Source organism: Calonectris borealis, chromosome 4 (assembly GCF_964195595.1).
Source record: "Calonectris borealis chromosome 4, bCalBor7.hap1.2, whole genome shotgun sequence".
Lineage (NCBI taxonomy): Eukaryota > Metazoa > Chordata > Aves > Procellariiformes > Procellariidae > Calonectris > Calonectris borealis.
In genome coordinates this window covers 66,620,795-66,648,135 of record NC_134315.1, presented here as the reverse complement: position 1 = coordinate 66,648,135, position 27,341 = coordinate 66,620,795, and the positions used below count along the sequence as shown (strand labels likewise).

The 27,341-nt window shown below is 44.3% G+C and overlaps 1 protein-coding gene across 2 annotated transcripts; it reads right to left on the bottom strand.

Annotated features, from left to right (window-relative positions):
- Window positions 1-2,614: 2,614 nt before the first annotated feature.
- Window positions 2,615-26,939, bottom strand: LOC142082145 (glycerol-3-phosphate acyltransferase 3). Of its 2 annotated transcripts, XM_075149956.1 has the most exons (12): window positions 26,750-26,939; window positions 16,522-16,594; window positions 10,460-10,730; window positions 9,900-9,974; window positions 9,302-9,391; window positions 9,006-9,099; window positions 8,481-8,596; window positions 6,940-6,995; window positions 6,370-6,455; window positions 5,706-5,834; window positions 5,142-5,221; window positions 2,615-3,771 (listed from the first exon to the last, which is right to left on the bottom strand). In XM_075149956.1, the coding sequence occupies exons 1-12, from the start codon at window positions 26,891-26,893 to the stop codon at window positions 3,645-3,647; spliced, it is 1,341 nt and encodes a 446-aa protein (XP_075006057.1). In that variant the 5' UTR covers window positions 26,894-26,939; the 3' UTR covers window positions 2,615-3,644. The 2 variants fall into 2 exon arrangements, with proteins under 2 accessions (XP_075006057.1, XP_075006058.1); XM_075149957.1 differs by lacking the exon at window positions 16,522-16,594 and having other exon boundaries at window positions 26,750-26,824.
- Between the last annotated feature and the right edge of the window lie 402 nt (window positions 26,940-27,341).

The window sequence follows — 27,341 nt, the reverse complement described above, 5'->3', positions numbered from 1 at the left end:
AGCTTCCAGAGCCAATACTGAGTTTTTTGTAACAAGTTTCCAAGGGCTCTCGATTTGAGTTTTTCATTAGTCTCCTTCATGTCAAGCATGAGTTTTTTATAATGACAGCATGCATATGTTTAACGTATTAGAGGCAGAGCAACTTAAACAGGACACAAACAGAACCCTTGGCTATACCAAGGTACTCAAAGTAGAAATAGCATGTAGATTTCAGCAATAGGAGAAGAATTAATGACATGTGAATTGGATTCCATCACCATCTTTAAAACCAGCTACCTGGGCTTTTTTTGCCCAAAGCCAGTGAGGAACATACAATCTTTGTCAGAGCTTGAAAGGGGCCACCCCTTCTCTAAACTCACAGGTCTTCCTCTAAAGCTAAAAAAAAATATGTACTTAGGCCCTTAAATAAGAATCAATGCTCTATATGCCCAGCGCTAGAAACTAAGACTTCAATTTCAGCTGCTGCATGGATTTCTTGAGCTGTCTCTACTGATCCAACCCAATTCAGCTGCAACACTTCTCAGATCTGTCAGGGGAAAAGGGAAAATTGTACAAAAAGCTTTCCAAAGGCAGTAGAAAGAAGAGAGTAGTTTAACTGGCATTGAGCCAAGGGAGATCTCCTATTCACTGTCCCCCTGCTATTAGCCATTGTGGAATACATTGCTGCCCTATAAAAATACTTCTCCAAAGTTAGACTCATTTCCAAACCACCTAAAGAATGTGGATTTCATGTCTGTAACAAATCTAGGATATGGTCCAGAACCATCTATTAGTAGTCAACACTGCTCATGCAGCCTCCCTGAACACAACAGTTTCAGAGATATATGAGAACTCTAGGGATACAACACCAAAAACCTATCAAGTCTTGCCAGGGACGGAGACAAAGAACAAGCAAGACATTTTGCTTAAACATGCATGAGCAACTACAGGTTCAAGAAACCTCATCAGCTTATTCATTTGCCTACATCTTCTCCACTCATGCAGCAATTAAGAACTGAGTGATGCCTCTTCTCATGGCCATACAGATATACTTTGCTCATACAGTCCTTAGTGCCACTCATACAGCTAATCTACATCTTTTCTTGATCAATTCTCTCCAAAATAAAGCAGATTTTGTTTAACAATGAGTTCAGTAAAGACTGTTTGTAAATCTGTTGAAGCCAGATCTAAAAAAAGTCACAAAACTCCATTTGGCTTGCCAGACAACATTTCATTACAATGTCATTGTATTACCTTATTGTCATCATCCTTTGACTTAGTAGAGCTTTTTGCCTTAAAATCCAGTTTTATCCTAAGCAAGAAGCAAACCACCATCTTTGGCACTTTTCCCAAAGCTCACAATCCTGTTGCTGTAAACATGCGCACCTAACAAGGCACCTCAGTGAGCACAGTTAAGATTCTAAAAACTACTGCAGTTCAATTACTAATGATCAACTCCAAAAGCAAGAAAAAGCAGAGGGATACCAGCCCATAAACTGACTCTGAAGATTCTCTTAGGAATCATATTTAAGCCTTCATCAAAAAAATTCTGATTCCATCTACAGAGGAATACATCACAATCTATTCCTTAGAAGAAATTTTTATATATATATACACACCCTAATATTTATACACAATAGATTTTTAAATGCATTACCTAACTTGTATTTTATGTGTGTATGCATGTGCACACATGTAGGCGTGTTTTTAAAAAGGTAAGTTGTCCTTACATAGCTTCCTACTGTGAGTGCAATCCAAGAAAGCTCACAGCTAATATCCATAAATTATGACAAATGCATTCATTAGCCCAAAGCTTGCATAACCAGTTTATCTTAATAGTAATAATATAACTCGGTTCAAAGTTGAACTAGGTTCACATTAAGCAAAAAACCTTTGCTGTGTCTCACTTGTCTTACCACTTTAACCCTTTTAATAGAAACAATTTTGTTCTTAAAGGCCTGCCATGCTAAACCTGAAAGCATTTCTCTAATAGCCCCTTCCCAATGTTTTCTTCCAAGGTCACACACATCCAGCGGGCTTCACAACCAGATTTCCAAGACAAAGTACAATATGCTGGATGCCTATATAATATTCAATGAATAAATATATTTGTCCCTGTATAAGTGCATGGACTGAGGGATAATGGAAACGGATCAGGAAACGTTTTTGGGAGACTATGTTCTAACAGATTTTTAAACTTGATTGATTATCAGCTGTGGAACAGTAATTTTTTTAGCATTAAATTGAAAATCTCTGTGCTACAGGAAAAGACTACTTACAAACGAACTCAGTTTATTACAAATTTAGAAGCTCATAGTTGTTTTCTAGTTAATTACAGATTCATTAGTTGAGTCTCCCTGATGTGACTTCATGTTATAATTTCAAGTTGGGTCTGCATAATGTCATTCCTACTCTATAAAGGATAAACACTAGGCCATATATGTTCCTTAGAGTCTGAGGTGGGGCAAAAAAAAGGAAAAAAGTCAGGTTAGAAATCAGGCAAGAGCTCAACTACAACTGGTCCTTTATGTCACAGTGACGGAAGTTTCCAGGATCCTAATTTTAAGTTTGCAGGAAATATAACTGTTTTATTTACACACATTTAGAGAAGACTATAAATGCCACACAAGACCCATTAGAAATATAGAATTTATTTTCTTTACATTCAGACAGCAATACATTGCAGATTTGAACATGCCACGTCTTATCATAGGTGACTTACGGATCCTATGTTTACAGTTGTGATAGCTATTGCTAGCCCAGATCAACACAAAATGTGTTTCTGGAGTGGCTCTCTTGAGATCTTTAAGCCATTAGCAGCAATTTTTGCAGAAGGGTAGTCTTGAAAACTCACTTCATAAAAATTCACCTGTCATAGCCTACATTATCCAGCTGCTTACTATATCTTACCTTTACAGCTCCAGATCTCAAGAAAGCAATTTCGACAGCAGCAGTGGACAGGGAGATTGAGGACTTGCCCCTTATCTTCCCTCAGGTAGCAGTTCTCAATAAAGGCAATACCATGTTATAAGGCCACCAAATTCATCATGGTCCGTGAACTGTGCTTTTGGCAGGGCAGCTCCTTTCCCATTCTTCAGGGTCTGCGGCCCTTGCTTCCCTTCCCCCCTTGCACATCCAGGTGCAAGCTAACCAAAAGAGTCAATCTTACAGTTCTGACAACATCCTAAAACACATTATTTAAGTCATCTACAACTAAAAGTCTGTGAGCAACAGGAAAGACAAAGTTTTGTTATGTTTAAAGCTTCAAAGGACCACGAACAAGAGGTATCTTCACAACCAGTGTCCTGATAGTATCTGTCCAGTGTACTTCCCTTCATCCTTACAAACTCAGGAAAAACTGTGGTGCTTTTTTCCTTTTGTCTCTTAACTCTCCACACATTCAGCTAGAGAATACTAGGAGCTGCAGTGCATCATCACATGAAGATGGGGAGGGGCAGGGGAGTGAGAAAAGTGAAAAGGGAAGGAGAGACACAGAGACGCTGCCCTTGGCAGGCTCTGCACCAGCCATACAGAGAATATGCATACACATGATGAGGGATTTTGTTGCTCCAGTTTTTGTGGGTTTTTGTTTTGTTTTTTTTTAATTAAAAAACATTATTCCTGCTAAGGCTGGTTGTGCAAAATTAGTTTTCAAGAACCACCATTCAGTCTGACTCTGTTCCTGTAGACAGACTTCCTATTGATCCATTTCTCACCAGCATCTTACTGTAGTTTTTCTGCTGTTCTTCTTTGAAAGTATCTTTGACTTTTGCTCGTTTCAGACCTCCATCCCTGGAACAGAGCAAGAGAGAAAAGTAACCCATCATGATTGTTACCACTATTGTTATCAAACTAGGTATTATATTAACTATTTAGTCAACTGAGCCTAAAAGATTATTAAGGTGGCTTTTCTTCAGACTTTCTAGAACATCCAAGTTTAAGCATGTTTATTAAAACTTTTACCTTAAGCCATAACGCTTATGCAGTCCAAATTTTGAGTTTAGCCCGTTAAAGCAGCCTACTCATGTTGGTAACAGATTGTACCTACCATAGAAATCTTTGCCAACCTGGGATGCTATTTCCCTAGAATGTAGAGGCAGTCAATCTTCTGTAACACCATAGCTGTCTCTTGCCTTACATCATTCAGAGGGCCACCTGGACCTCATAGTTGAGTCCGTTTGCCCATTCTCTTCATCAGAATCTTGCTCTCAAGTTTGTTTCATACAGTCTTATGAAATCCAGGCATTATGCTGCTACTTACTGAGGTAGGACATGAGAAAGATGGAGTAGAAAGCCGCAAGCCCTGTGTTTTATTTTTTGTTGTTTATCAGTTTTGTGAAGTAACTTCACTCCTGCTCCTTAATCTCAGCATGAGTCTCAACATAAGAAACAACTGTGAAGGGGCCCTCTTCAAAAGCATCAAGACTTTAGGTAAAACTCACTGCATGACAGCTACAGGCTCCAGAGACTTCGTACATTTTTTTTATTTTTACTTTCAGATGCTGTCCTGGTTCTGGCTGGGACAGGGTTAACTTTCTTCCCTGTAGCTTGGGGGGTGTGCTGTGTTTTGGGTTTGGTGTGAAAGGAGCGTTGATGGCCCATTGATGCTTTGGCTGTTGCTGGGTGATGCTTGCACTGGGAGGGGGGAGCACAGCTGGGGTGGTGGACCCAGCTGGCCAATGGGGTATTCTATACCATGTGACATCAGGCTCAGTATAAAAACGGGGGGGGGGCTCGCCCCCTGTTCGGGACACACGGTCGATGAGCAGTTGCATTGTGCATCATCTGCTTTGAGTATTCTGTTATTGTTGTTGTTCTCATTGTTATTCTTACTGTTGTACTTCGTTTTATTTCAATTATTAAACTGTTTTTATGTCAACCCGGGAGTTTTCCTACTTGTGCCCTCCCGATTCTCTCCCCCATCCCACCGGGGGGTGGGGTGGGGGGGGTGGGGGGGTGAGCGAGCAGCTGCGTGGGGTTTATTTGCTGGCTGGGGTTAAACCACAACAGATACACATATGTGCATGTGAAGTTCCTCCCTCGTTTTCTCCTGAGTGGAATAATGTTGAGTATTATTTGTCACAAAGCTAAGAGAGGAAGCACCTCTCAATCAAACTAACAATAGATAGTCCATGAAGTCTAACAAGGATGGCATCACTCACCAGGGAAGTTCAGTCAGTCCTCCTTGATGAGCAATGGCTGACCTCACTCTGTTGGCAAACTGAACAGCATCTTCGCCTTCCTTCAAGGGTCATAAATTCCACATAATCAAAGCAGAGAGAAGTAAATTGAAACAGACCTCCATAACGCTTTTCATCTGCTGCCTCATCAAATTAGCTCACTCACTGCCAAACGATCCATCCCTTATCATGCCAACACAATCTGATGTTCCAACGTGATTATTATTTAGCTCATTTTTGCCCTAAAGTGTTGAAATGAGGGGTAAATTTTGCTCCAACAGGATGGAATATTAACAGTATTGCTACTGTGAATAGCAGTATATTTACTGCTATCCTTTGCATATTTGATGCACTGCCGATGGTACCAAGCTGCATCAGGAAAAGCTAAGTCCAATCATACATCAAAGTCAACACTAACAAAAGTCCAGTATAAAACTGATTTGGAGACATGGGGTGGGTAGGGGTTTTGGGGAAACAGAGTAAAAAGACACTTGCAGACACAGTCAGGTTCTTAAATAGTGATCAGTCAACCAGATGCTAGATTACCTTTCTAACCATTGGTGGCATGTACCACACATTGCAAACAATGGCCCAGCTGGTCATTATTCGCAGCAGATAGCTCACGATGTTATATTTGCTGCTGTTCCAGAATGCATCTCCAAACTGAGGATCATACTGTAAGGGATCACAAAAAACAAATGATAAAACCCTTCCCCCACAGACCATCACAGCCTGTCTCAGATCTGAGGAGGATGCTTTCAATCACATGCCAGAGGAAGAAAATTCACAATTGACATGTTTGCTTAGAATGAGGCTTTAGAAAAATTAGCCTGTGCTTATTAGTGCTGCTTGTGATTACATGACAGAACCAGCAGCAGATGTCACCCATTTGCCCAAACAGCCAAAAAAGTCTGCTGCAAGCTGCATGCTTTTCTTCCATTCAGCATTGGAAAGGACTAGCTGGATCTCCCTTCCTTCCAGCTTTCTGGAGGAAAAAGCTGACCCCACTGGGTCCTACCAGCCAGGCTCCATAGGCTGAAGGACTTCACTTTCTCATTTCAGCCACTTATACTCTAGAAGTCATCCATGGCACATAGCCAACTGCCAGGGATATTGTGCATTCATTAGCAGCTGTAGTGAGACAGTTTCCTACCACCCTGACAAAAACAGATCCCAAACTTTGAAATAGCAGCCAGCTATTTCCACTTACTTTGATTGCAACAGGATAGATTGTCCCTCCTATTTCAAAGCTCCCCTTCTTGAACATCATCACAGATGTATTGTTTATGCAGGTGCCTGTCCAGAAGAGAAACTAAAGTCATTACTTCACACAACCTACCACATTTCAGTAGCAACACTACAACATACAGATCTTACACTCACTGAGGAGCAAATGCAGGCCCTTTATGAGTAAGTTAAGCATCTCTCGCCTGCTTGCTTTCATTCTTTGTCTTGTGACTGACTCCCTGATTCAAGACAGAACATGTGTGAGACAAAAAGCACAAGGCTGAGGTTAGATCTGTAGGACAGTGAATTGATATTCATAGGGCAAAAGAAACAATCTTCCCATTCATCTGCCTACAGCTTCTGCTGGGAGACCCAACAGCCAGGGACAGTATTGTGTTGTCTTTGTGTAATCTCATATTAAAGATGAAAAATAGGAATGCCCTAATAAAATCTAAGACAGAGGTGAAGATACATTTGAGCACCAGAAACCATGAAAAGAGAACAGGGATGACATCTACACTGAATGGAGTTAAGGAGCAGTTCAGCTTCTTACCTTCCGGAAAAATTAAGATTGGAAGTTTGCTCTTATCCACCACATGTTCCCTGAGTCTGTGGAAGCAGAAGGAAAGCTTAAAAAATAGCTCCTTTCCAATCTTTTTTCCCCAGGCAGGTGCATTAAAAATATCTTTACATATAACACATTTGTTTGAAACCAGCACCTTTTACTGGACACTAATTTGTACTTGCCTTTCTGTTTCTGACAAATCTGAAGCTTTGTGCAAGCCATCCCTTAGGCCTCCAGTGCATTACAGTGAGGCAACATCCTGTTTTCTTTCCTCCATATTATTTTACTAATGACTGTCAGGAAAGTCAACAAATGTATGCCATTAAGTCAGTCCAATTAACTCTCAACTACTCAACCTGCAAGAAATTGCCTACATATGAAAAAAAAGTCTTATGCCGTGGTCCATCCAGACTCTGCTTACTTAACAGCAGATTTCTTAAGAGGACTCCTAAATGCCTACAGCTCACACTACTTGAATAACACTTGGATGACTTGGCAAAGCTGCCCTGCTGGACAGAGGCCAATGAGGTGGTAAAGAAGTTAACCTGTCAAAACTAACCTAAAAGTTTTTTAAAAATCAGGAAAAATTTCTATCACTGTACTACAGTGTTCATGGGTATGCCTTGGGTGACATTCTGCAGAAAACTGCCTTTGTAAGCAGCTCAATTTTTTAACTAGACACATTTTTGCCCCTCACCCAAACAAGCAAAGATTGTTATTTCTAGTGGCTCACAATTTCAAATGAAGTTGAGACAGTTCGTGTCACAGAAAGCCCATTTTTTCATTAGTATTTCTCTTCAACAGAAAATCCCAGAATTTGAAGTATCTTCACATCCTTTCAAAATGTATATCTGTATTCATCAGCCATTAGTTATTATGCTGATGGCTACCCAAATGACATCTTTTGTGACAGTCTGCTGCAATCCAGACCTTACCAGAACCTTTGGTCTGAACCGTTTCACCCTGTATAAACTTTTCAAGTCTTCCTTGGTGACCTGGGAACCTGACATTTTGACCACAGTCTACTGTACCAAAGCCCACATAAGCAAGCATATTCAGGTCATTCTGAATGATACAGTTTGCTGCATACCACCCCTCCAACTCACTCCAAGAACTGCTGTTGAGCCACTACTATACTGATTGCTTCCACTCCTACCTATATCTACCGATTTGCAATACCCTGCATTGTTCCAGCCTACAGCAATGTGGAATTACAGATAAATGCTAATCACAGGGATACAAGTTATAAGCAGCAGTCATCATTTGGAATAAGATATTGCTCCTGCTAAAAGAAGATACTTTCACAAGTTGGCCTTTTGCCCTCTTGAGATCCCAAGGTTCCAAATTCCCTGTTTCCCACTGCAACCTCATTAGCTTCTTGTGCCTTTCCAAAGCTTTAATTCCTCATCTGAGTCTTTGATTGTTCAACAACTCATTGGGGATCACATACCCGGGCATGACCTCTCAGGCACTAGTAGGTACTGGAGTTACACGAGCACTGCAATCCCCCGCTCCAACCCACACCTCACCTTTTAGTCACTAGATGGCGGTCTTTGATTTCTGAGCGTTCAAACCAGACGTGAGGACAGGCCTTGACTGTGGCTCTCTGAATAACTCCCATTAGTCCACCGTGAACCTGGCCAACCTGCAAGCCCAGTAAGGCACATCAGCACACGAGACACAGGAAAAGCAGAACTTCCTCTTCTGCATCCCCCTCAAAAAAACCCAAACACACTGGAGACAGCAAACCAGGATTGGGCGGTGCCCACAAAAACTATTCAAATGCATTCACTTGAAAGGATCTAGATGCATGCATGGAAGCATATCTCATTTCACCAGATGAAGAGCCTAGCATTGACGCTGCCGGGACAACTTCACCAGCACGTAACTTGTAGACCAACTTCAACACAATTTATACTTTTGCCCACTGACCAGTGCTCAAGTTAACGTCTCTACTGTAAACTGGAGTGCTGAACTCCACAACCAATACCCCGCAATCTTTCCCTTTCCTGGCCTCTCTCCCTCTGCTGTGGTCATCACGGATCTCCTCATACCATTGCATAGCATCCATCGTTTGTCAAAATGATTGCATCTATCGGTGATGTGTGGTTGGCAACACAAATTCCTCCTTTCTGAGGCTTGTTTTCCCTGCAATTACATAATTTTTTGTTAGACTACTAGTGAACTACGCACCACATTACACACACAACAGTTCCATAAAGCTGTCAGGTGAGTCAGCATCTAGTGTGACATTAACCTGCGGGTCAGGAAAGAGCTGCCCCATTTCAAATGGGATACTCACACACAGAGTGTACACATACTTTTGCTATCATAACATCAGCTCACTCACTTGTTATGGTAATGGATAGTACCAGACAGAGCTCTGACAAGGATGCGGGAGCACGTGAGGTGGACCACTTCACTCAGATAGTTTTTCACACTGAAAGAAATCACAGGCATCTGAAGGATATAGAAAGCAGCTAAACACACACGCAATATTCTCCAATGTACTCAACGCAACACGGGGCTGAAATTTTCCCTGGTACTCTGGAGCACAGAGGGATATTCCCAGCTCTACCACTCACTTGCTACAGCAGCTTCGCCAAGACATGTCATATGCTTGGTCTCACTTACCTAGGCAAGGCTGTCATCTCCTCATTTGGTATTTTTTTATCCCAGCACTTTTATCTTCCCCACAATACTCCCTTTGAGTCTCTCACGACAGCAAGACAAGCCCATCAGAAACTACCAACCCCAGTGCCAAGCCTGGCAAAAAGCCAACCTTAACCCAAGTTCAAAATACCACTAAAAGCAAGGCCACAAGTTTGCGGGTGGAGTGGACTATCAGTAGTCTATCACTTCTAAAATCTGTCCAGTCCTAATCTTGAGCTGCTTGCACTGATGCAACTTGGCAAGTTCGTCCCTCATCCACCACACACAGTACCTACCTGCTGTTTGGCAGCTGTCCTACCATTGTTGTCCCCACAATCATTGAGGTAATCCCAATGGCAGCGAGGGTAAAGCTACAGACAAAATAGACATTAAATCAAAATAAGTATTTTTGCTCATTTTAATATCACTTTCCGGTTTAAAATGGAAAGGGATTGCAGGAATTCAATTCTTCCTCAGATACTTGACATATCCAGTTGTCTAACTCAGTAATCCCCAGACACGTTGCTCAAAATCATGATCTAGCAAAGGCAGCAGATTCAGATACCCCAATGCATATAGTGTCAGGGAGCTTCAGAGCTCACCCAGCTTAAACATATGTCACCAAAACACATGACAGAAAAGATAACCACTAGCCCTAACCTACTCTCCACAGTAAATGGCAAGATAAAATGTTCTCAATGGCTTCTTAACCATTCAAAGGAGAGTTTAAGCCAGTTCATCTTCTGTACCTCCTAATGCTGCTTTTGGGTTAAAAAAGCTGAGATGATGTTTCCCAAGAAACCACGCATTTACATGTTCCCAGACTGACAAAATCCCTCAGCACCCATGAGCTTACCGTAGGGGCAGCAGGAAGCAGTATCGCACTATAACCCCAATGACCCACACAACAGTCAGCCTCAGGCTGATGTAGTGGAAGTTGACATTAGTCCTTGTGAGGAGATTCCAGGAGACCAGCTCTTCAGAGGAAAACCTTTGGGTGACTTCATCTTCCACAATGGCCTCCAACCCTTTTCTGCAGAAGTAGAATATGTCAGAGAATTCAAAGTCCGCTCGATGCAGACGCGCAATTTCTTTCTCCATAGGCGTTTCATCTCTTTCAATGATACCTTGGGAAGGAAAGGGTAACAACATGAGGAAATAATTCTATACAGTAACAGTCATCCTCCAAATCACTTGCCGCTCTGCATTACTCAAGGAGACAAATTTACTGTCAGAGCCCCTCCTATGATAGTGTTGTGGTTTAGCCCGGCAGGCAGCTAAACGCCACACAGCTGCTCGCTCACTTCCTCCCACAGTAGGATAGGGGAGAAAATAAAAAAAAAAAATTCACAGGTTGAGATAAAGACAGTTTAATAGGACAGAAAAGAAAGGGATAATAATAATAATAAAAGAATATACGAACAAGTGATGCACAATGCAATTGGTCACCACCTGCCAACCGATGCCCAGCCAGTTCCCAAGCAGCAGTCGCTGACCCCCGGCCACTCCCACAGTTTATATACCGAGTATGACATCATATGGTATGGAATATCCCTTTGGTCAATTTGGATCAGCTGTCTTAGCTGTGCCCCCTCCCAGCTTCTTGTGCACCTGGCAGAGCATGGGAAGCTGAAAAGTCCTTGACTAGCGTAAACACTGCTTAGCAACAACTAAAATATCAGCGCGTTATCAACATTATTCTCATACTAAATCCAAAATACAGCACTATACCATCTACTAAGAAGAAAGTTTCCCAGCTGAAACCAGGACAGATAGCAAGATCAGATGGGTAGTTTAACACAGCATACTCTTCAGTAGGCCAGTTCTTGCTCCCCTTCCTCACATAAACACCTTGAGCAGCAAATACTCAAGTTCTGTTGCCTGCTGAAGGTGAAGCAAGAAGGCAAATCCTTTCCCACCATCTGACATGCCCTCACTCAGTAACTTTATCCAAGACCATCTTACACTTTCAGAGGAAACCAAGTGAGACCTTGGCCTTTCCATTCCCTTCTCCTGGTGCTCTGTGTATTTAAGGGCATTCAGTCTCCTCCATGGAGGCTTCCCTGTTCCGTAGGCACCATCCCTTGTCAGACATTCTGGCATCCCACAGCCACATTCACCTGAGACATGCTCTACTGCTACCTGCCAAAGCCCCAGACCACAACAGCTACCTGACACCTGTGCATGGACCAGCTTTGAACCAAATGCACCTCCCTCCCTTCACAGCACAAGTCTTTTCTACAAGCACAGACAGGACCACAATATTTTTTATTTTAGTTTAAATCAAACAAAGGAAAACACTCCAAAAAACGAAAGTCAAATTTGTGCCTAGAGGTGCCTTGATGTAATTTAGTTCGGAACTAACAACTGTGTTTCAGTTGAACTCTGCCCACATAATGCCTGGCAATAGAAAAGAAACCTGGAGAGTTCAGAATTGCAGTACAAATAACAAGTATTCCCTCTCCTCCCCCCTTTTCATTTGTTATACTTATGGTCTGATAAGCACCAATTTCTCACTAGAGCTTTCAAAGGCAAGGACAAATTGTGTAAGCTAAATATAAAGATCAAGTAGCTGCTTTCTGCTAAGCAAGCCTGGCTCCAGAAACCGATGACTGAAGAAATCTAGAGTAACATTTAACCAGAACAACCATCCCCTGAGACACTCAACTGGGATTACAGAGGTCCAAGTTCAGGTTGCCACTCTGTCAGACACCCTCTGACAAATTGCATAATCTCTGTGCTTCCATGTTGAGATAAAAAAATGGGAAAGGAGGAAGCACCCAACTGTTTCAAGCTACTAGGCACTTTCCCACAAATACACATTCCACAATGGAAATCTGCATCCCAAGGAAGTCTTGCCAGCAGAAAAACTCTGTGAATATATTTGCTGTGCAAATCACATGCAACATTTAAATTATAAGTGACATGGAAAATCTTTCTATTGCACTGTAGCATGTATATGGGATAACACAAGAAGCTCCAAGATACAAGTCCCACAAATCACTGAGGTAAACATTCAAGAGATGTCACACTGCAACAAAACCTATTAGCACCTTCAGGTCTGAACTTGGCAGCCACAACTTGCAATTCCAGCAGCAGACCACCTCAGTGCATTGTCCTATCACTAGTCTATAAATATAAATCATTAATATGGCACACCCAAACACCCACATACCCTTCAGGATCTAAATTATACAAACACGCATAACATCAAACATTTAGCAGGACGGACTACTCTCGTGTTGTATTTTAAACCCAAACCAGAGCTCTAGTTTGGGGTTCAATTTTCCTCTCAGTCAGTCCCTTAAACCTCTCAGCTGTAAAACATCCAGGACTGTAGGCAAGTCAGCCCAACCTGTCTGCTCCATGCTGCTGCTGGGGTGGGAGACAAGTCATAGCCAAGAAACTGACCAGGGGAACTCTCCAGCACCCATCACACAAGTACCACTCTTCTCTCCAGTTCCCAGGAGAACTGGGAATGCTTCCTCTTTATCCAGCCCCCAGTTCAGCATCAGCCTAGCAACTGGCTCCCCTAGCTCCTACTTCTTGGCGGAAACCAGCCCAGGGTTCAGGTTTAACACACTGCTGGCACAGCTGACATAGCACGGCTGTAATGTCTTGCCTCACCAGCCTGCACTGTCATCATCACATGACACCCACATGTGCAAGCTGCCTTGCAGCCCTTGGGACGAGCTACTCCAAGCCAAGATGTCAGCAGCACCTGAGGGTATTATGAACAGAATTAAACACACACTGCTCAGGTGATATACTTAGCTTTCTTGTAATCAGAAGTCACATTTAATGGCCTTTAATCCCTTGGCCATGGGCAGAGCCAAGTTCGCCAAAAGATGGCTAAAAGGCAGCATTATGCAGGAGTACAGCAAGCGTCACCCTCAAACAAAAAAGCCGTAGCCGCTGCTTTATTCAGTGTCACAGCACAAGCCCCAAGCCTTCGAGCTCACGTACTCTAGTCCGCTAATTATACCAGCCTCAGATTTGACACTATCTACTTACAGTCATATTATTTGCATAAGCTTTTCTTTAGTGGATGTCACTTTCAAAACTCTGACTTAACAGCATTTTTGTGTTTTTTAAACCAACCAACTTGAAGAGGACTGCCTTTTGACACAGCCAAGACCCACACTAACAGCTGAGAGCTGGTTATTCAGCTGCAATGAGATAGACATCTAGCCTCCAAGTATCTGCTCAGCCAAGAGCTACCACTGGGCCCAGCACATAAACATGCTGCCCTCTAACACAGAGGGACCTTGCGGTGACAGCACCAGGTAATTCCCCACACAGCAACTACACCAGTCAACATTTTTCTTGGGACTATTCCTCATCACACCACCAACGCAGAGGCACTGGCTGCCATTTCCACTAACAGATGTGAAATACACTGGATTTGGTACTGCAGAGAAAGGTGGTATCTCCTCAGCCATGTTCTCTCTTGTCTTTCATATTGAGGAACACTGGATTTTAAGGTCTTTGGGGACAACCATTTTTGCTCTGCCTGGGAACAGGAAAACTTGCCCTTGCACATGCATCTGCAATGCTCTCTCCCATCCTGACCCACCTCCTAGTGAGGACTGGATGGTCAGGAAAGATGGAAGAGGTGCTAAACATTCCCCTTCAGCACTTCACATGCATATGCGTACACACACATAGATACTTACCTTTACCCTGTTTTAATCAGCTACTCTGTAATTCATTATCACTGGAAATTTCTCCTCCCTCAGTAAATATTGTGTAATGCAATTGGGTCTCTCCGTCTGCTCATGTTCTGCCACCTGGGGGGGCATGTCAACTTATATACTGCACTGTTCAACCTACACCTGCGCTAGCCCTCAAGTACTTTCATCCACATACAGGAACCCAGTTAGTCCTATGCTTAAAAAAAAGCTCCCAAGGGCAATACACCAAGCACAGCTTGGCACTGCAGACTCCACATCTCCCCTGCTCCCCACACCTTCTCAAGTAAGGAATAGTCAGACTCCAGCTTACTGCCACCTACAGTGGGGAAAGGTTTTAATTTTAATTTCAAATATAAAAGGACATTAAAAAGCGTGCTTCAGGCCACCATTGCAATTGTTTATCCCCATCCATAAGACTGCTTGAACATAGCCTGCATACAATCACCTATATGAATTACCTCAAGTCATTTTTACTATTACTAACGCTCCAGACAGTGGAGCGCACCCAGATTAGTACAGGTTCTGAACTACAGCACGTATTAGCACTATACACCCCTCAGTCACACATACAGGGGAATAGGTACTTGTAGTTTTATGGAAAGATAGCTCATAAAACATGAACTACTAGCTGGGTCCTCTCTCCCTTTACTTATCTTTTCTAGAGAAGAAAGAACTATGTGCCAGAATGATCAGATGTCTAGGAAGACAAGAGCTCCTACTGTGTGGCTAAAGCAGCACAGTTGGACCTCTCACTGACCCTGACATGATGGGACACTATCACCCTTACAGGAAGAAAAAGGATATCTTGCTGCATCACTGACAACCTGTGAAACAGATAGCAGGGCACTGACATTATTTGGAAGGATCACTCACCTTGCCTTCCCCTCACCCCAAAAAAAACCTCCCACAACTTTCAGGACACTGGTGAGTGATACAGGACATATTTTTTCTCAGCCACTTTAAAGTCAGCAATTAAATAAGACAAATTTTAACCTGTTTTAAGAGCTGCTATGCAATACCTCTAGTTTATTATTACAGGTGCAAACTAACAGTTGGATCTGCTACTGTCGGAGCCTGTTTTATGCCTGGCCTGCAGATTGTACAATACCAGTGTTTACAGTATTGATAAGGATATTCCTTTGGAGATGAAACACACACAACCAGTTCAGCAGTTCAGTCCCCTTTACTGTATCATGTTCACATGAGCTAATTCGTAGAATCAGGTAACAATTGACTTGTCTACTAAGTGGCAAGCCGGTCCTGTTTCCAGCTGTGCTGCCTAATGAGGGAGCACACAGAAAATGCTGACACTGCTGTCAAATGCTGTCAAAAATGAACAAATCAATAGCAATACCAAGGCAGTCAGAACCAGGAGAAAACAAACCACTGGCTGCAACGCCTTGTTCAGCCTTCTCCTGTTTCCTGGGCAAACTCAGACTGCTCTCACTGCGCTTACAGCTCTAAAGTCTTACAGCCAACTCTGACCTAGTACAGCCTACCATGACACACACACGGTATGGGTTAAGATATAGCAAAAGAACTAATTTCAAAATTAGGCTAAAGGAAGAAATATGAAGCAACTCTTCAGCTGTCTTTGTACAGACAATGAGTGTAAGAAGTTCATCTGGCAAACACTGAGGTAACTCCAAGGGCCAAAAGGTGAATAGCAGCAGACTGAAAAAAGGGAACAAGTATAACACCACGCACTTCCATCCTGCAAGTCCTACAACAGAAAGAGTACTGAGCTTGGGAAAAGTGCTGTCCACTAAACATTCAGATCTCCTCAGAGATTATTAAGTGTACTCTGATGCTATTAGGACTGAGATAGTTGGCCAGCAGCCCTGCAAGCAGTGACCTAAAGACAGATTTCAAGACAAAAATCAAGCTCATATTGTAAGTCGAAAGTTTCCCTCAACTGAGGACAGTCTCCATCTTAAGCTCTACTTTGTTTTGTTAAACTTAATGTTATTTCATACCCTTCATTTCCTCATCCCCTGATTTTTCAACCATTCAGTACAAGCCAGTAGAAGAAGCATTTCATTCTGCAGGAACAGTTCTTGTGCCAGTAGCATTGCAAAACAATTAGATGTAACAGTTAGCTTGTAACCACCCCACCTCTTCTCCAGTTCTCTCACGCACACATCTAACATCCATTTGAAAAGGACTCAGTTCTCCTACTTCAGAATATTAGTCTTCTCAATTTCACTTTATCCCGTGCTCTCACCATTAGCAGCAGGAGTCTTTAGCATCTGTGGCTGTGGCTTTTTGACACCTTTTTCTATCCGTATAGTGGCCCACTGTTGAAGAGAAAGAAAACATTAATTTCACAAATGTAGTATTCACTTAAGAAGTCACTTAAAAAAAGCAACAGTTAATCAACAACAGGTTGTGATTTTCAACCAATATCTTCACAAGGTAATCATCACCCATCTTCCTCAGATGTGTCCTCAAACCCACACACAGTTCCTCTAAAGAAACACTGCCTCAGTGTATTTAATAATCAAAAAAACCACTCCATGCTAGTCAGTACTTCCCAACTCTGCTTGTCACTCTTCAGAGAGCCAATTCGGTGCTTCACAGATGTTTCAGTTCCAGTTCAGATACACAGCCATCAAGAGCCTGATAGGCCTCCGTCAGCCTTGCTACTTGCACTCCAGCCACTGAGTCATAGCCGCAGGGGAAGCTCCGGGACCTGAGCTAGCCAACAGCCCCTAAGCACACAACACGTGTTCATAGAGCCAACAGACACATCACAACTCAACTTGTCTTCTTTCAGAGTAGTTTCACCATACTGAAGCAAAAAACGTCCTAACTGGGTTAAGTCAAACGGAGGCCTGCACACAACTAACTCCGCTAAAAACCAAAACAGCATTGGCAGTCATGGGAGGTCTCATTTAAGTTCAGACTCAGTCCAAAGAGGATTACACCCAAGATTTTTCCAAGCTGAACAAAACTGAAATTTCCCTTGACTTTGCAACTGCTCGTTTCTTGGAATTTTAGAGCTCTGAGCAGCAGAGAAACAGGCCAAATCACCAGCTCTAGTGTACAGCTGCAGAGAGAGCCCCTTCCCCAGCCCTTGGGAAGGGCTGCCAGCTCACTGGGGTTAACCTGCTCTTTTTTAGAGGGTGGGCTGGGAGAATGAAATTGAAACAGGTAATAAAGTTCTGCTCCCCAATGAGTGTCAAAGGTTCCCAGCAGCTCTGCTCCCTGCAAACACCCGTGGCAGAACCACACAGGTGTCAGGAGACTTCCTCTCATTTCCAGCCCTGATGAGGCTGGAGCCAGTTTAACCTGTTCTCAGGCCAAAAGGCCTTCTTGACCTTCAGCTGACTCAGTTACACACACTGCTTTTAAATAGCCCTTCTACCTCCTATGTCAGCCTTCATTTTTACTGGGTTAGCGATTACAACCCCTTTGTTGCCCCAAAGCCTGCCCGTGATGACAGAGTAGCCCTTCTGGCCTGGATTCTTCCTTTCCCTACATGGCAGCTTTGTGAAGGGGTGGAAAGCTCAGCCAAAGAGGACTGACTTTGTGGCTCCCTGTTATGCACATTAATTCCTCCCCCATGAGACTTAATCCTATTTCTAGGAATACTGTTATAATAGGCATTTCCAAGACAGACAGCTGACCTCGCAGAAATGAGCTCATATCAAAAGATCAAAACCTTAACAACTTACTCTCCAGTCCTTAAGCAGTATCAAAAGCATACTTTGTTTTAACAGCATACAGATGGTCCTCACTGGTCTGCACAGAAAGGACCCAGACCAATGCTAAACCATGCAGTTTCCACCTCTCGCCAACAGAGCTGTGAGGCATTTGGGAATGCAGTTCCGTTTTGAAGGGTCAGTATCCTGACTCATAGCATTAACTCCACCATATAACTTCCCAGCTGTCATGGGAACCATGACACCAGGAACAGCCAGGACTGCTTACTGTATTAGGTCTCACTGAATCACAATCTACCCTGCCAATATATTCACTTGTTTTCTCAGTTCTGCTGCTGCTAAGGCAATAGCTGTTCCAGGAACTGATTTTACCTGTAGGAGTAACTCAGTACTTTCCGGCTACGCATCATCCTCAGCAGTGCTATGGCCATAAAAGTTCTCGGAAATACCAAAACGAAACATTGTTCAAGGAAGAAACTATTCATAATACCTCCATTTCTGCATTTCTTCTACTAAATGGATTTGGGGGTACAGGTGGACCAGCAAATGATGCAATCATCCTCTGACCAGACTTGAATCACTGTATTCCATGAATTAAAATCTCCGCATGCAGGTAAGTCACTTATTACATAGAAACGTAAGAACATACTTGGCTAATGGTCTCAGCCATATACACTAGCTGAGAAAATAAGTCTTCATCTTCCAAACCCTCTCAAACAGGTAGTCAAAACCTAGCACTGCCACCTTTTGCTTTGCAAAACCTGGGAGAACAGTTTCTGTTTGGTGCTCAGAAAGAGCAGGCAACACTCCCTTCGCAATGCTCTTGCTACAGAAATCCTGGAGTTACAAGTTCATGCTACACAGTGTCAAAAAGTTGGAGCCTCAGCACAAGCCATGACGACACAGGCTAATGAGACATGCCTTTGTAATGTTCAAAAGCTTGTAACATCCTACTGTACTGCAGTATCTTTTGACACTTTGCTATGCAAAGGAGGCAGTGGACTCTTCCCAAAGCAGACAGAAATTGCAGCGTCATGTAACCCAAGCAAGCTTCTACTGCTTAGATGCATTTGTCTACCCTATTCAGAAAAGTACATTCCTGCTTCCAAAGTAGTCTGACCTTTGGTCCACAAGGTTCATCTAACTCCAAAAAGCTGCATTACCCTACCTGGGAGAGGGGGAGGACAGGGACAAAGAGGAAGACTGGAGAGGATAGTTCCCTTTGCCCTCTACCCATGCCTTCCCAGGGGATGGGAGCACCACCATAAGCTTGACACCAGCATGGCATCTTGTACAAAGGTTGCACAGAGTGTTCCAGGGACTGCTGACTTGTGCTCCACAAGTCAGTAGTTGAGGCAGTTTTACTTTTGGTGCCAGATCTCCCGGGGGATTTAAGCATGCTTCATAAAACCAGCAAGGAAGAGACTAGCTCCCTTTTTGGCCAGTAGACTTTTGGCATTCATAAAGGCCCACGTCTACCAGGTGCTACAGCAAACCAGTTTTAAGTCCTCTATGTCAGCTTTCTTCTTCCCTCAATCCACATTTCCAAAAACTATGCATGTTCCAGCAACCAAGCAGCAAGACACTTTTACTTAATCTAATCCTTCCACCTATTCTCAGGCACCTGAAATAAAGGCACTAACATCAAAGCCAAAATTTGTACTTTGATCAAGTGAAAAGTTTGTTTATATCCAGTTTGGAAAACAAAAGAGACAACACATGCAGCAATGTGAGTAATTTCCCTTCCTTCCTGCTAGCTAGGGATTTGCACCATCCATCGCTGTTTCAGCTGGTTCCTTTGCTAAAGAACAGCTTTATGCCACAAAGAGCTATCACAATGTAAGGCAACCCATCCCACAGAGGGGTATTAGAGATCAAAAAGCATGAAACGAAATTATAAGCCGTAGCCTCCGTTCTACTCGGGAGATAAGCAAAAAGCAGACTGGCAGGTCTTTTGGATTTATCACTTACCAGTAACACAAATCTAAGTGGCTTCTCCCAGCTTGGGAGCTGGTGCTGAGCAGACAGTCTTGAGCACCTTGGTGCAGATTTAAGTCTTTAGCAGGGATTCCTGAAGCAGTATTGGGGAATGAGTATAAATCACCAGCTCATGAACAGATTAAAAATAGTTCTGCAGCCGGGGCTACCCACTGAACTAACATGTAAAGTTAGAAAGTAGAGCAATCACAGAAACTACAAACACCACCACAGGTCTGATTTTGAAATTTTGGTATTCCAACTACTCAGGACAAAGTATCTTGGATGCTTTAATCACACAAGGCACAGTCTGAAGATACCACACTTCACTAGGCAAGGAAAACATATCAACCTTTCCCTAAGAAGGTTTCCCACCTATACAAAATGGCCAAAAGACCAATTTCTCTTATGCATCACTAAGCAATTCCCACATATATAGGACCTATGCAGTACTTGAGAAAGATCCAGTTAGACCTCAGAGGCAAAAATCACACATTATTTACAACAGATGTCAAAAACACTTCTCTCCAGATAAGCCAAGCTTGACATATTGTTTCATGAAAGCACATCTAGAGATACTTTGTTAGGACCAATCACAAGTCCAGTTATTTGGAACACTTCAGGGACTTCCCCTGTTTCCCTAAAAGATGGAGCTTTGCTTTTCACCCCGTTTATCACCTTTATATCACTTCTGGCTTAATAGCAATGCTTGACAATTGTTCAGAAGAGGAGAGAATTACTGACGATGACCGAAATGTGCAGTCATATGGAGTTAGATCACTAGTGTTGCCCTATTTAAAGGCACTGCCAGGTCATGTTCAGAGCAAAAGTTTATATGCTAGTTTAGGTGAGCGCTGCTCCTTGGAGGCTCTCCAAACCTCAGTAACAACAGAAAGATTTCATAGCACCTCCCACGCAATGCTACATTGTTTAATGCAGCAACATCTACATGCCATTTATTGGGTTGTTTTGTGTGAGGAGGAGAGGAAACCACCACCACCAAGAGGAAAAACCATTTCTGAGTGAGGGCAAAGGGTCCTCTGTGGTCTCCCATGCCATCTTTTCCTCATTCTAATGGGACATCCTTGTCACTGCCTCCAAGCAGCTTTCCAAATTCTTCTTCACACATGAATTGTATAGCAAGTCCTTCCTGGTGGACAGGTAGCCAGAGAACAATAAAGAGTCCAGCTTTACAGGAAAACACCAATGGCATCAGCAACAAAAATGCCAAGCAGCTTCTTTTACACCAGCTTCACAAACTGTTACTTTAAGGTAAGCTCTGAATACAGCTGCTGTTATTTTTTTAACAGCATTTGCTTATCAACAGTATCAGAAATCCCAGTGTTCACATGCTATGAAATTGAGAGCAGTTTCAGATCGGGGTTGTTGACCAGAAAGATGCTGCATTAATTAGTGATGCAACCCCAGCAGATGGTAACCCCTAGCTCCGCCAATCTTACTTATGTGCAAGGAGCCTTGATTATTAAATCTGTTGAAAACATACATAAGGCCTTCATAGGACTGGGGTCTAGGTTAATACAGCCCAGGGATTTACTTCAAGATTATGCAGCAGATTTGCTAAAATACTATTCCGAAAGCCAGTCCAAGCCCTGCAAACAAGGGTGCATCATTCATATCAGGCACATCTCCAAGACATGCTTCTTGTTAACATCTGAGCTGGCAGCCTTCAGCATTACTCTCTCACTTCAGAGCTCTCCATTTCTCCTCTGCCTGGCAGTCCTGGAAGGATACCAGTTACAGAGGCCTTCATTGACACTGCGCAACAACATTAGTCAGCAAAGCTTGCTTCAGAGGCCAGTGAATTAAAGAGGAAACAGTCAAAACCCCACAATGATTCACCTATTTATTAGCTTACACATTCTCCTTTTCCCTTCCCCACCCTTATACCCAGCACCACATGCAATCCTGATGGTGGTTCATGGGAAGAACCTGCAGCCTGGCATATCTGGGACAGGACATAACAGCCCATCCCATCTACCCTAGCAGCCACAACCTACAGTTTGACCACAGGCACCGAAAGGTCCTTTTTCCCCCCACAGGTATATTATTCTCAAGTTTAGGTCCGTTCACATTGCCAGGGTCATCTGCAACGCAAGTACTTTTGGCTTCACCTCCTAGCTACCGAATAATATTACACCCTTGTCTAGCAAAAGCACATTCCCTGCAGGGCAGCATAAGCTATTAGAAATTGCTTCTGTCACAAGGGGCTGCTATTAAACCCAGATGGATCAGTTACAGAACGTGAAACACACCTACGACTTCAAGCATCTGTTGTGCATTACAACACAACCAGCAAAAGCAACCATTCAAGAAATGCTTTCTCCGCTAACTGCAAGCCCACAATGAAAGAGTCCCGAGAGATCGGGGGGGGGGGGGGGGAAGGGAGGTGGAGGGGCCCCATTCAAAGTGCTTGCAGCCATCAACAAACCATTAGCCCAAAATACACAATAAGGTGATTTTGGTTTACAGCCAGGCTGTTTCTCAACACAAGTGTGACCTAATAGCTTCACTTCCCCCAGGCTAGCTCGTTTCTTACTATTTCACAAGTAACACACACCACACAGTTAAAAAATACAAGAAATGTTTTCCCATTACAAAGAGGAGGCAGGGCAGTCTGTACAAGTGCTGCTGACAAGTCAACCCTGTCTCAGGGAGCTAGGCGCACCCCAAGGAAAACAGCAGACTGGAAAAAAAAAACCACAGAGTATTGGAATTAGTTTTTAACAAGGTGAGCTGCAAGCTGTCAAGCAGAGATCATCACTCAGGGGGCTCATCGCTACTGCCAAATATATAGGCATACAGTCCAAACTAGTCCTCCAGATTTTCTGCAAAATGATGGAAATAGAGAAACAGATTGCTCTGTGGTACTGGCTGCTCTACGGGCCTTAATGAAAGATAAATCACTTTCTGAAAGGCTGGATTTCTCCACTGCTTGGCAAGAGAGCTCAAACAGCATGCTTGCAGGTGCCTTATCAACCTCAACTCATAGTAGAGCTTATAAGAGAGGCAACGGACTAAGACAGATGAAAAATGAGACCAAGAGGTAAAGACGCACTAAATTTAAAATTGGAAGCTATCTGACAATGTTTAAAAACAAACAGGGAGAAATGCAGCACACTGATGATCGCAAGAGGCAGTCCCCAACATTTCAGCAATAGGAAAGATTTCTGTGGCAAGTGATCTCACAAGCATCAGCATGGCAGGTGACTAGCCCAGACTAGCTTCCTGTAGGAGCAAACAGCTGCTGGAGATGCTTTTGTAGCAGTAATCCAACATTCAAAAAAAACATGCTAACATGGTGCCAGAGAGCCTTTTATTAACACTGAAAGGGAAGCCACAGGCAGAAGAAAGTGAGCAGTTTCCTAAAAGTTTACTTAGTTTGCAATTCAGAAGCAAGTTAATGTACTTTAAGGAATACCTATGTGATGGGGAAAGCAGGTTCTCTAGTAACAAGTAGTCTGCCTGCTGTATGGCATTCCTCTAGTATTAGCATAGCTGGTCATGCTTTTCTGCTCTTTTTTCCCCCTTATCACATAGGAAAAAATATACTTATATACTCCACATAAAGCTGGTCATCCCTAGTGCAGTACTTAAAGGTCAAATGCAACCCACAACACAACCCAACTGAAGCACATCCTCACTGATGTCTGTACATGCTGCATTTTGCTTAGAAGCATGTGCCTTGCTGAGGCAGCTCAGCAGAGAGAAAAAGCTGTTGTGCACCAACTGATCTCCATTGTCAGTAATGTCAGACAGTCAAAGTACAAGAACACTTTGTTCTTAAAAGGAGCTTTTCCCCCTCCCTTTTCTTGGACCATGCTTGCAGCACTGGGAACAAGCTTCTGCTCTCCTGAAACAAGCGGCAACAGATTTATTTTTATTGGCCAGAAAAAATTCAAGCACAAGTCCAGTATCATCCTCAACTTGCTCCATACGACAGCCTAGATGACAACACCACAGATTCATTTTTATATGCCCTGTTTCATTTGACATGACAGTGGACAAGCAGACATGCCACAGCAAACTGTAGACTCTCCATCTCCTTAGTCATAAACTATGGTGCCCACGTTGACAGACTCAGGCTTTAATAAAGCACATGTTACCTGACAATATATGCTATGTAGGAAACAAACCACATAGTCACTGTGTCCTCCCACTATGCAAACATGTGGGATATAAGCAGGCAAAGCCAGAGAGCAACTTGGTATTCAGCTGGGGTGCACAAACAGCCACCACTTTGCAGACAGTTCCTGAGATCTAGCCTGTCAAAGAGGCAACAAAGCGTCAGCAGCAGTGCCATCCTGATTGAGCGCTCTGCAGGCTCAAGAGCCCACCCTCCAGCAAAGTGACAGGGGAGACCGCCTGGGAGACCCAGGGCTGGAAGACAAAGAGGAAGCTTAAGAAAGCCATTAAGTTAACCACTGTGCTGGACAAGGTCTCAGCCATCAGAGACTGCAGCATCCTATGACTCAACATAGCCACAAAACAAACTACTGCTTCTCAGTGGAAAGCCTGCATGCTCAATTCAACAGCCCAGGAAGTTTCAGGCATCCAGGCAACCGCACAAGGCTAACAGCTGTGTATTTAACACTTTCCATTGTTAACATGATTTTTGGCAGGGAAAAGTCAGGTGCGACAACACGTATCTTCAGGGGTTCTTGCAGGCGCTGCTTGGAACTCGCTGACAGACTATCAGCCTGTCTCTGTCAGGCTGCTGACCAAGACAGACTTGTGAACCAAGGAACAGGAGACGTTTCACAACAGAACACTTTCTTTCAGGGATTCTCCCCATGCAGATATTCTGAGGGCATAAAGAATTCACAGGCAAAGCAAGGCCAAGTTGAGATAAGTCCACCTAGGTGGATTGAGCTTGTTCACTCTTCTGTAGCAAGTCCAACTTACCAGACTCTTCTCAGAACACTTCCCAATTTGTCACTGGCTTTTTTTTAAATATATAATGTTTAGATACAATATAATTTATAATTATGTATAAATATCATATATTTTTAATATAATGAATGGCATGTAATTCCAGAAAGTATTTAATGCAAAAGTAATGGCAACTCTCAAGATAAGTCATTATTTTCTCTCTTAGGCATCAGAAGAGCTCTTACTCTTAGCCTAACAAGTCACCATCATTGACATGCTATCAATTGCTTCTCCATACTTCTGCCCAAGACATTTTGAGACACCTCTTGTCACAACATTTGATGACACTAAAAAATAATTATTAATGATCTAAGAATAAAGAATGTAAATTGTGGTTAATCACAGGTGAAGGCAAGTCACCCAAACAAGGCTATCTTACCAGGCCATCTAGATTGCTCCCTCAGGCCAGTGTGACCTTCAACTCCTCAGCTTCTGCTATCCAAAAATTTTTTTCCAGTAATAACTGCATCTTCTACCCTTCACAGTTATCCTCATACTATCCAGGGCCCCAGAAAGTACTTCAAGCAGTTTCATTCTCACCAAAAGCCCTGAAACATTTTAACTTAAGATGCATTTAACAGATGCCATTTTTATTAGCCGAGCACCAAGGATCTTGAAGGCATTGAAGTACATGAGCAAGGTTTGACTGAAAATCTCATAAAACAAGATGAAATTAGACAAGACCTACTTTCCATAGTCACATACTGACGTATACTGAATTGCCACAGACTGTGCCTTGCATCATTTTACTTTTCCTCCTTACAACTGTTTTGTTGGTTTGGGTTCCCCTCCTTCTTGAAAAAAGCATAATAAAGATTTAAACCAGATCATTTCCACCAGCCCTTTTAAAAACACTCTTCCTCACCACCACTATGAGCTTCAGAGGGAGCGTTTTCACACACATATGAACTATGCTCCGTCCAGAAAGCAGTTCCTTTGCAAGAAGGTCACTTACCCAGAGAATTTGGGGGGAAGATGGCGATTGAGGTGCTGGACACACTCGACTTAGATGGGAGTCCACATCTCTGAGCATCAGCACCCCTGGCACTTGCTGTCGCAGGCGCTGGGCATGCTGCCACACATTTATACCCTCCAAAAGCACGACCCTGCACTGTTTCTCTCAGGTCGGGAACCGCTGACACCAAGCAGAGAAAACCGCGCCCAGGACATGGTACAGCCTTAGGTAACAAGGTTTATTTTGCGCTCCTGCAGGTTCAAGGAGCACACCCCAGAGTCTGCACAACCACTAAATTCATACGGATTTAGGTTTCTGCCTAAGGGCTTGAACTCCAAAACTACAAATGGACACAGATGGTACCAGACAGGATGTAACCTACCCCCTATCCTCCACTGCCCTCGCTCCCCAAGGCGGGTCGGGGGGACAGACGCTTCTCCGGGCTCCCCAGCCCTGGGCAGGGCCTCAGGGGCAGGAAAAGCCGCCCCATCCCCTCACACCTGCCCGCGGGGCCTTCCCACCCGCGCCGGGGGCCCGCCGCCGCCCAGGGTGTGGCTGGAGGCGGCGGCGGAGCAGTTACGCTTCCTCCGGCCGGAGAGAGCCGTGCCCGGCCGGCAGGGCCCGCCAGGTATCCTCAGGAGGAGGCACAAATGCGCCGGCACTACTGGGCGAAGGGACGCTGCCGGGGAGGAGCAGCCCGGGCCGGGTGAAGGAGGGGACAGGCTAGCCCCCCCAGAGTGTGCCCCCCGCCGGCCCCGGGCGACACCTCAGCGGGGGCGCCATTTTGGAGTCCCGCGGGGCGGCGGGACAGGCCCCGCGGGCAGCCACCGCCCCCAGCCCCCGCGCGGTGCGGCCCGGCGTGCGAGGGAGGGCGCCAGGCTGAGGGGACAGCGCTCCCCACCTACCTCCAGCGTCTTCACCAGGACCCACATGTAGGCCTCGGAGATGCCCAGCGAGACGCCCAGCGCCGAGGGCACCACGATGAGGGCGAGCACCAGCGCCAGCCACACGGCGCCCACCCACGCCGCCGCCGACCCCATGTCCTCCATCGCGGGCAGCGCCAGACGACCGCGCCGCCGCCGCCGCCAGTGAGAGGGCAGGCGCTCCCACGCGCCGCCCTAAAGCTCCGCGGCCGCCCCCGGCCCGCCCCCGGCCCGCCCCGCTCCGCCCGCCCGGGGCCGGACAAGTGCAGCGGACGGGGGTGGGAGCACCGCCTCGCCGCTGCATGAAGTTGAGGGGGGCTATAGGCATTTTATTTAAGTAGATGTTTCTACAGCGAGTGTCTTCTCGCAAAGGGGAACAGAGGGTGTTCCTTACCCAACACATCCTTCTGGAAGCACAGGGCTAGGGAGATGGGGCTTCGCCTTGAGAGGTGATGCTTGGGGGACGGAAAGCAGCTAAAAACAGGCCACGTCTGCACTAAAAACTCCTCGTGTAGCAAAAACGCCTCCTACGGAGCTGGGCGGGAGGGCGGCGGTACTGCCGCAGCATAGCGTT

Coding starts and splice junctions, on each gene's coding strand:
- LOC142082145 (XM_075149956.1), bottom strand. CDS start 26,893: ATGGAGGACATGGGGTCGGCGGCGGCGTGGGTGGGCGCCGTGTGGCTG. Junction 9,392..9,899: donor GGACAGCTGCCAAACAGCAG/GTAGGTACTGTG, acceptor GATTTCTTTCAG/TGTGAAAAACTATCTGAGTG. Junction 5,835..6,369: donor TCTATCCTGTTGCAATCAAA/GTAAGTGGAAAT, acceptor GATCCCTTACAG/TATGATCCTCAGTTTGGAGA.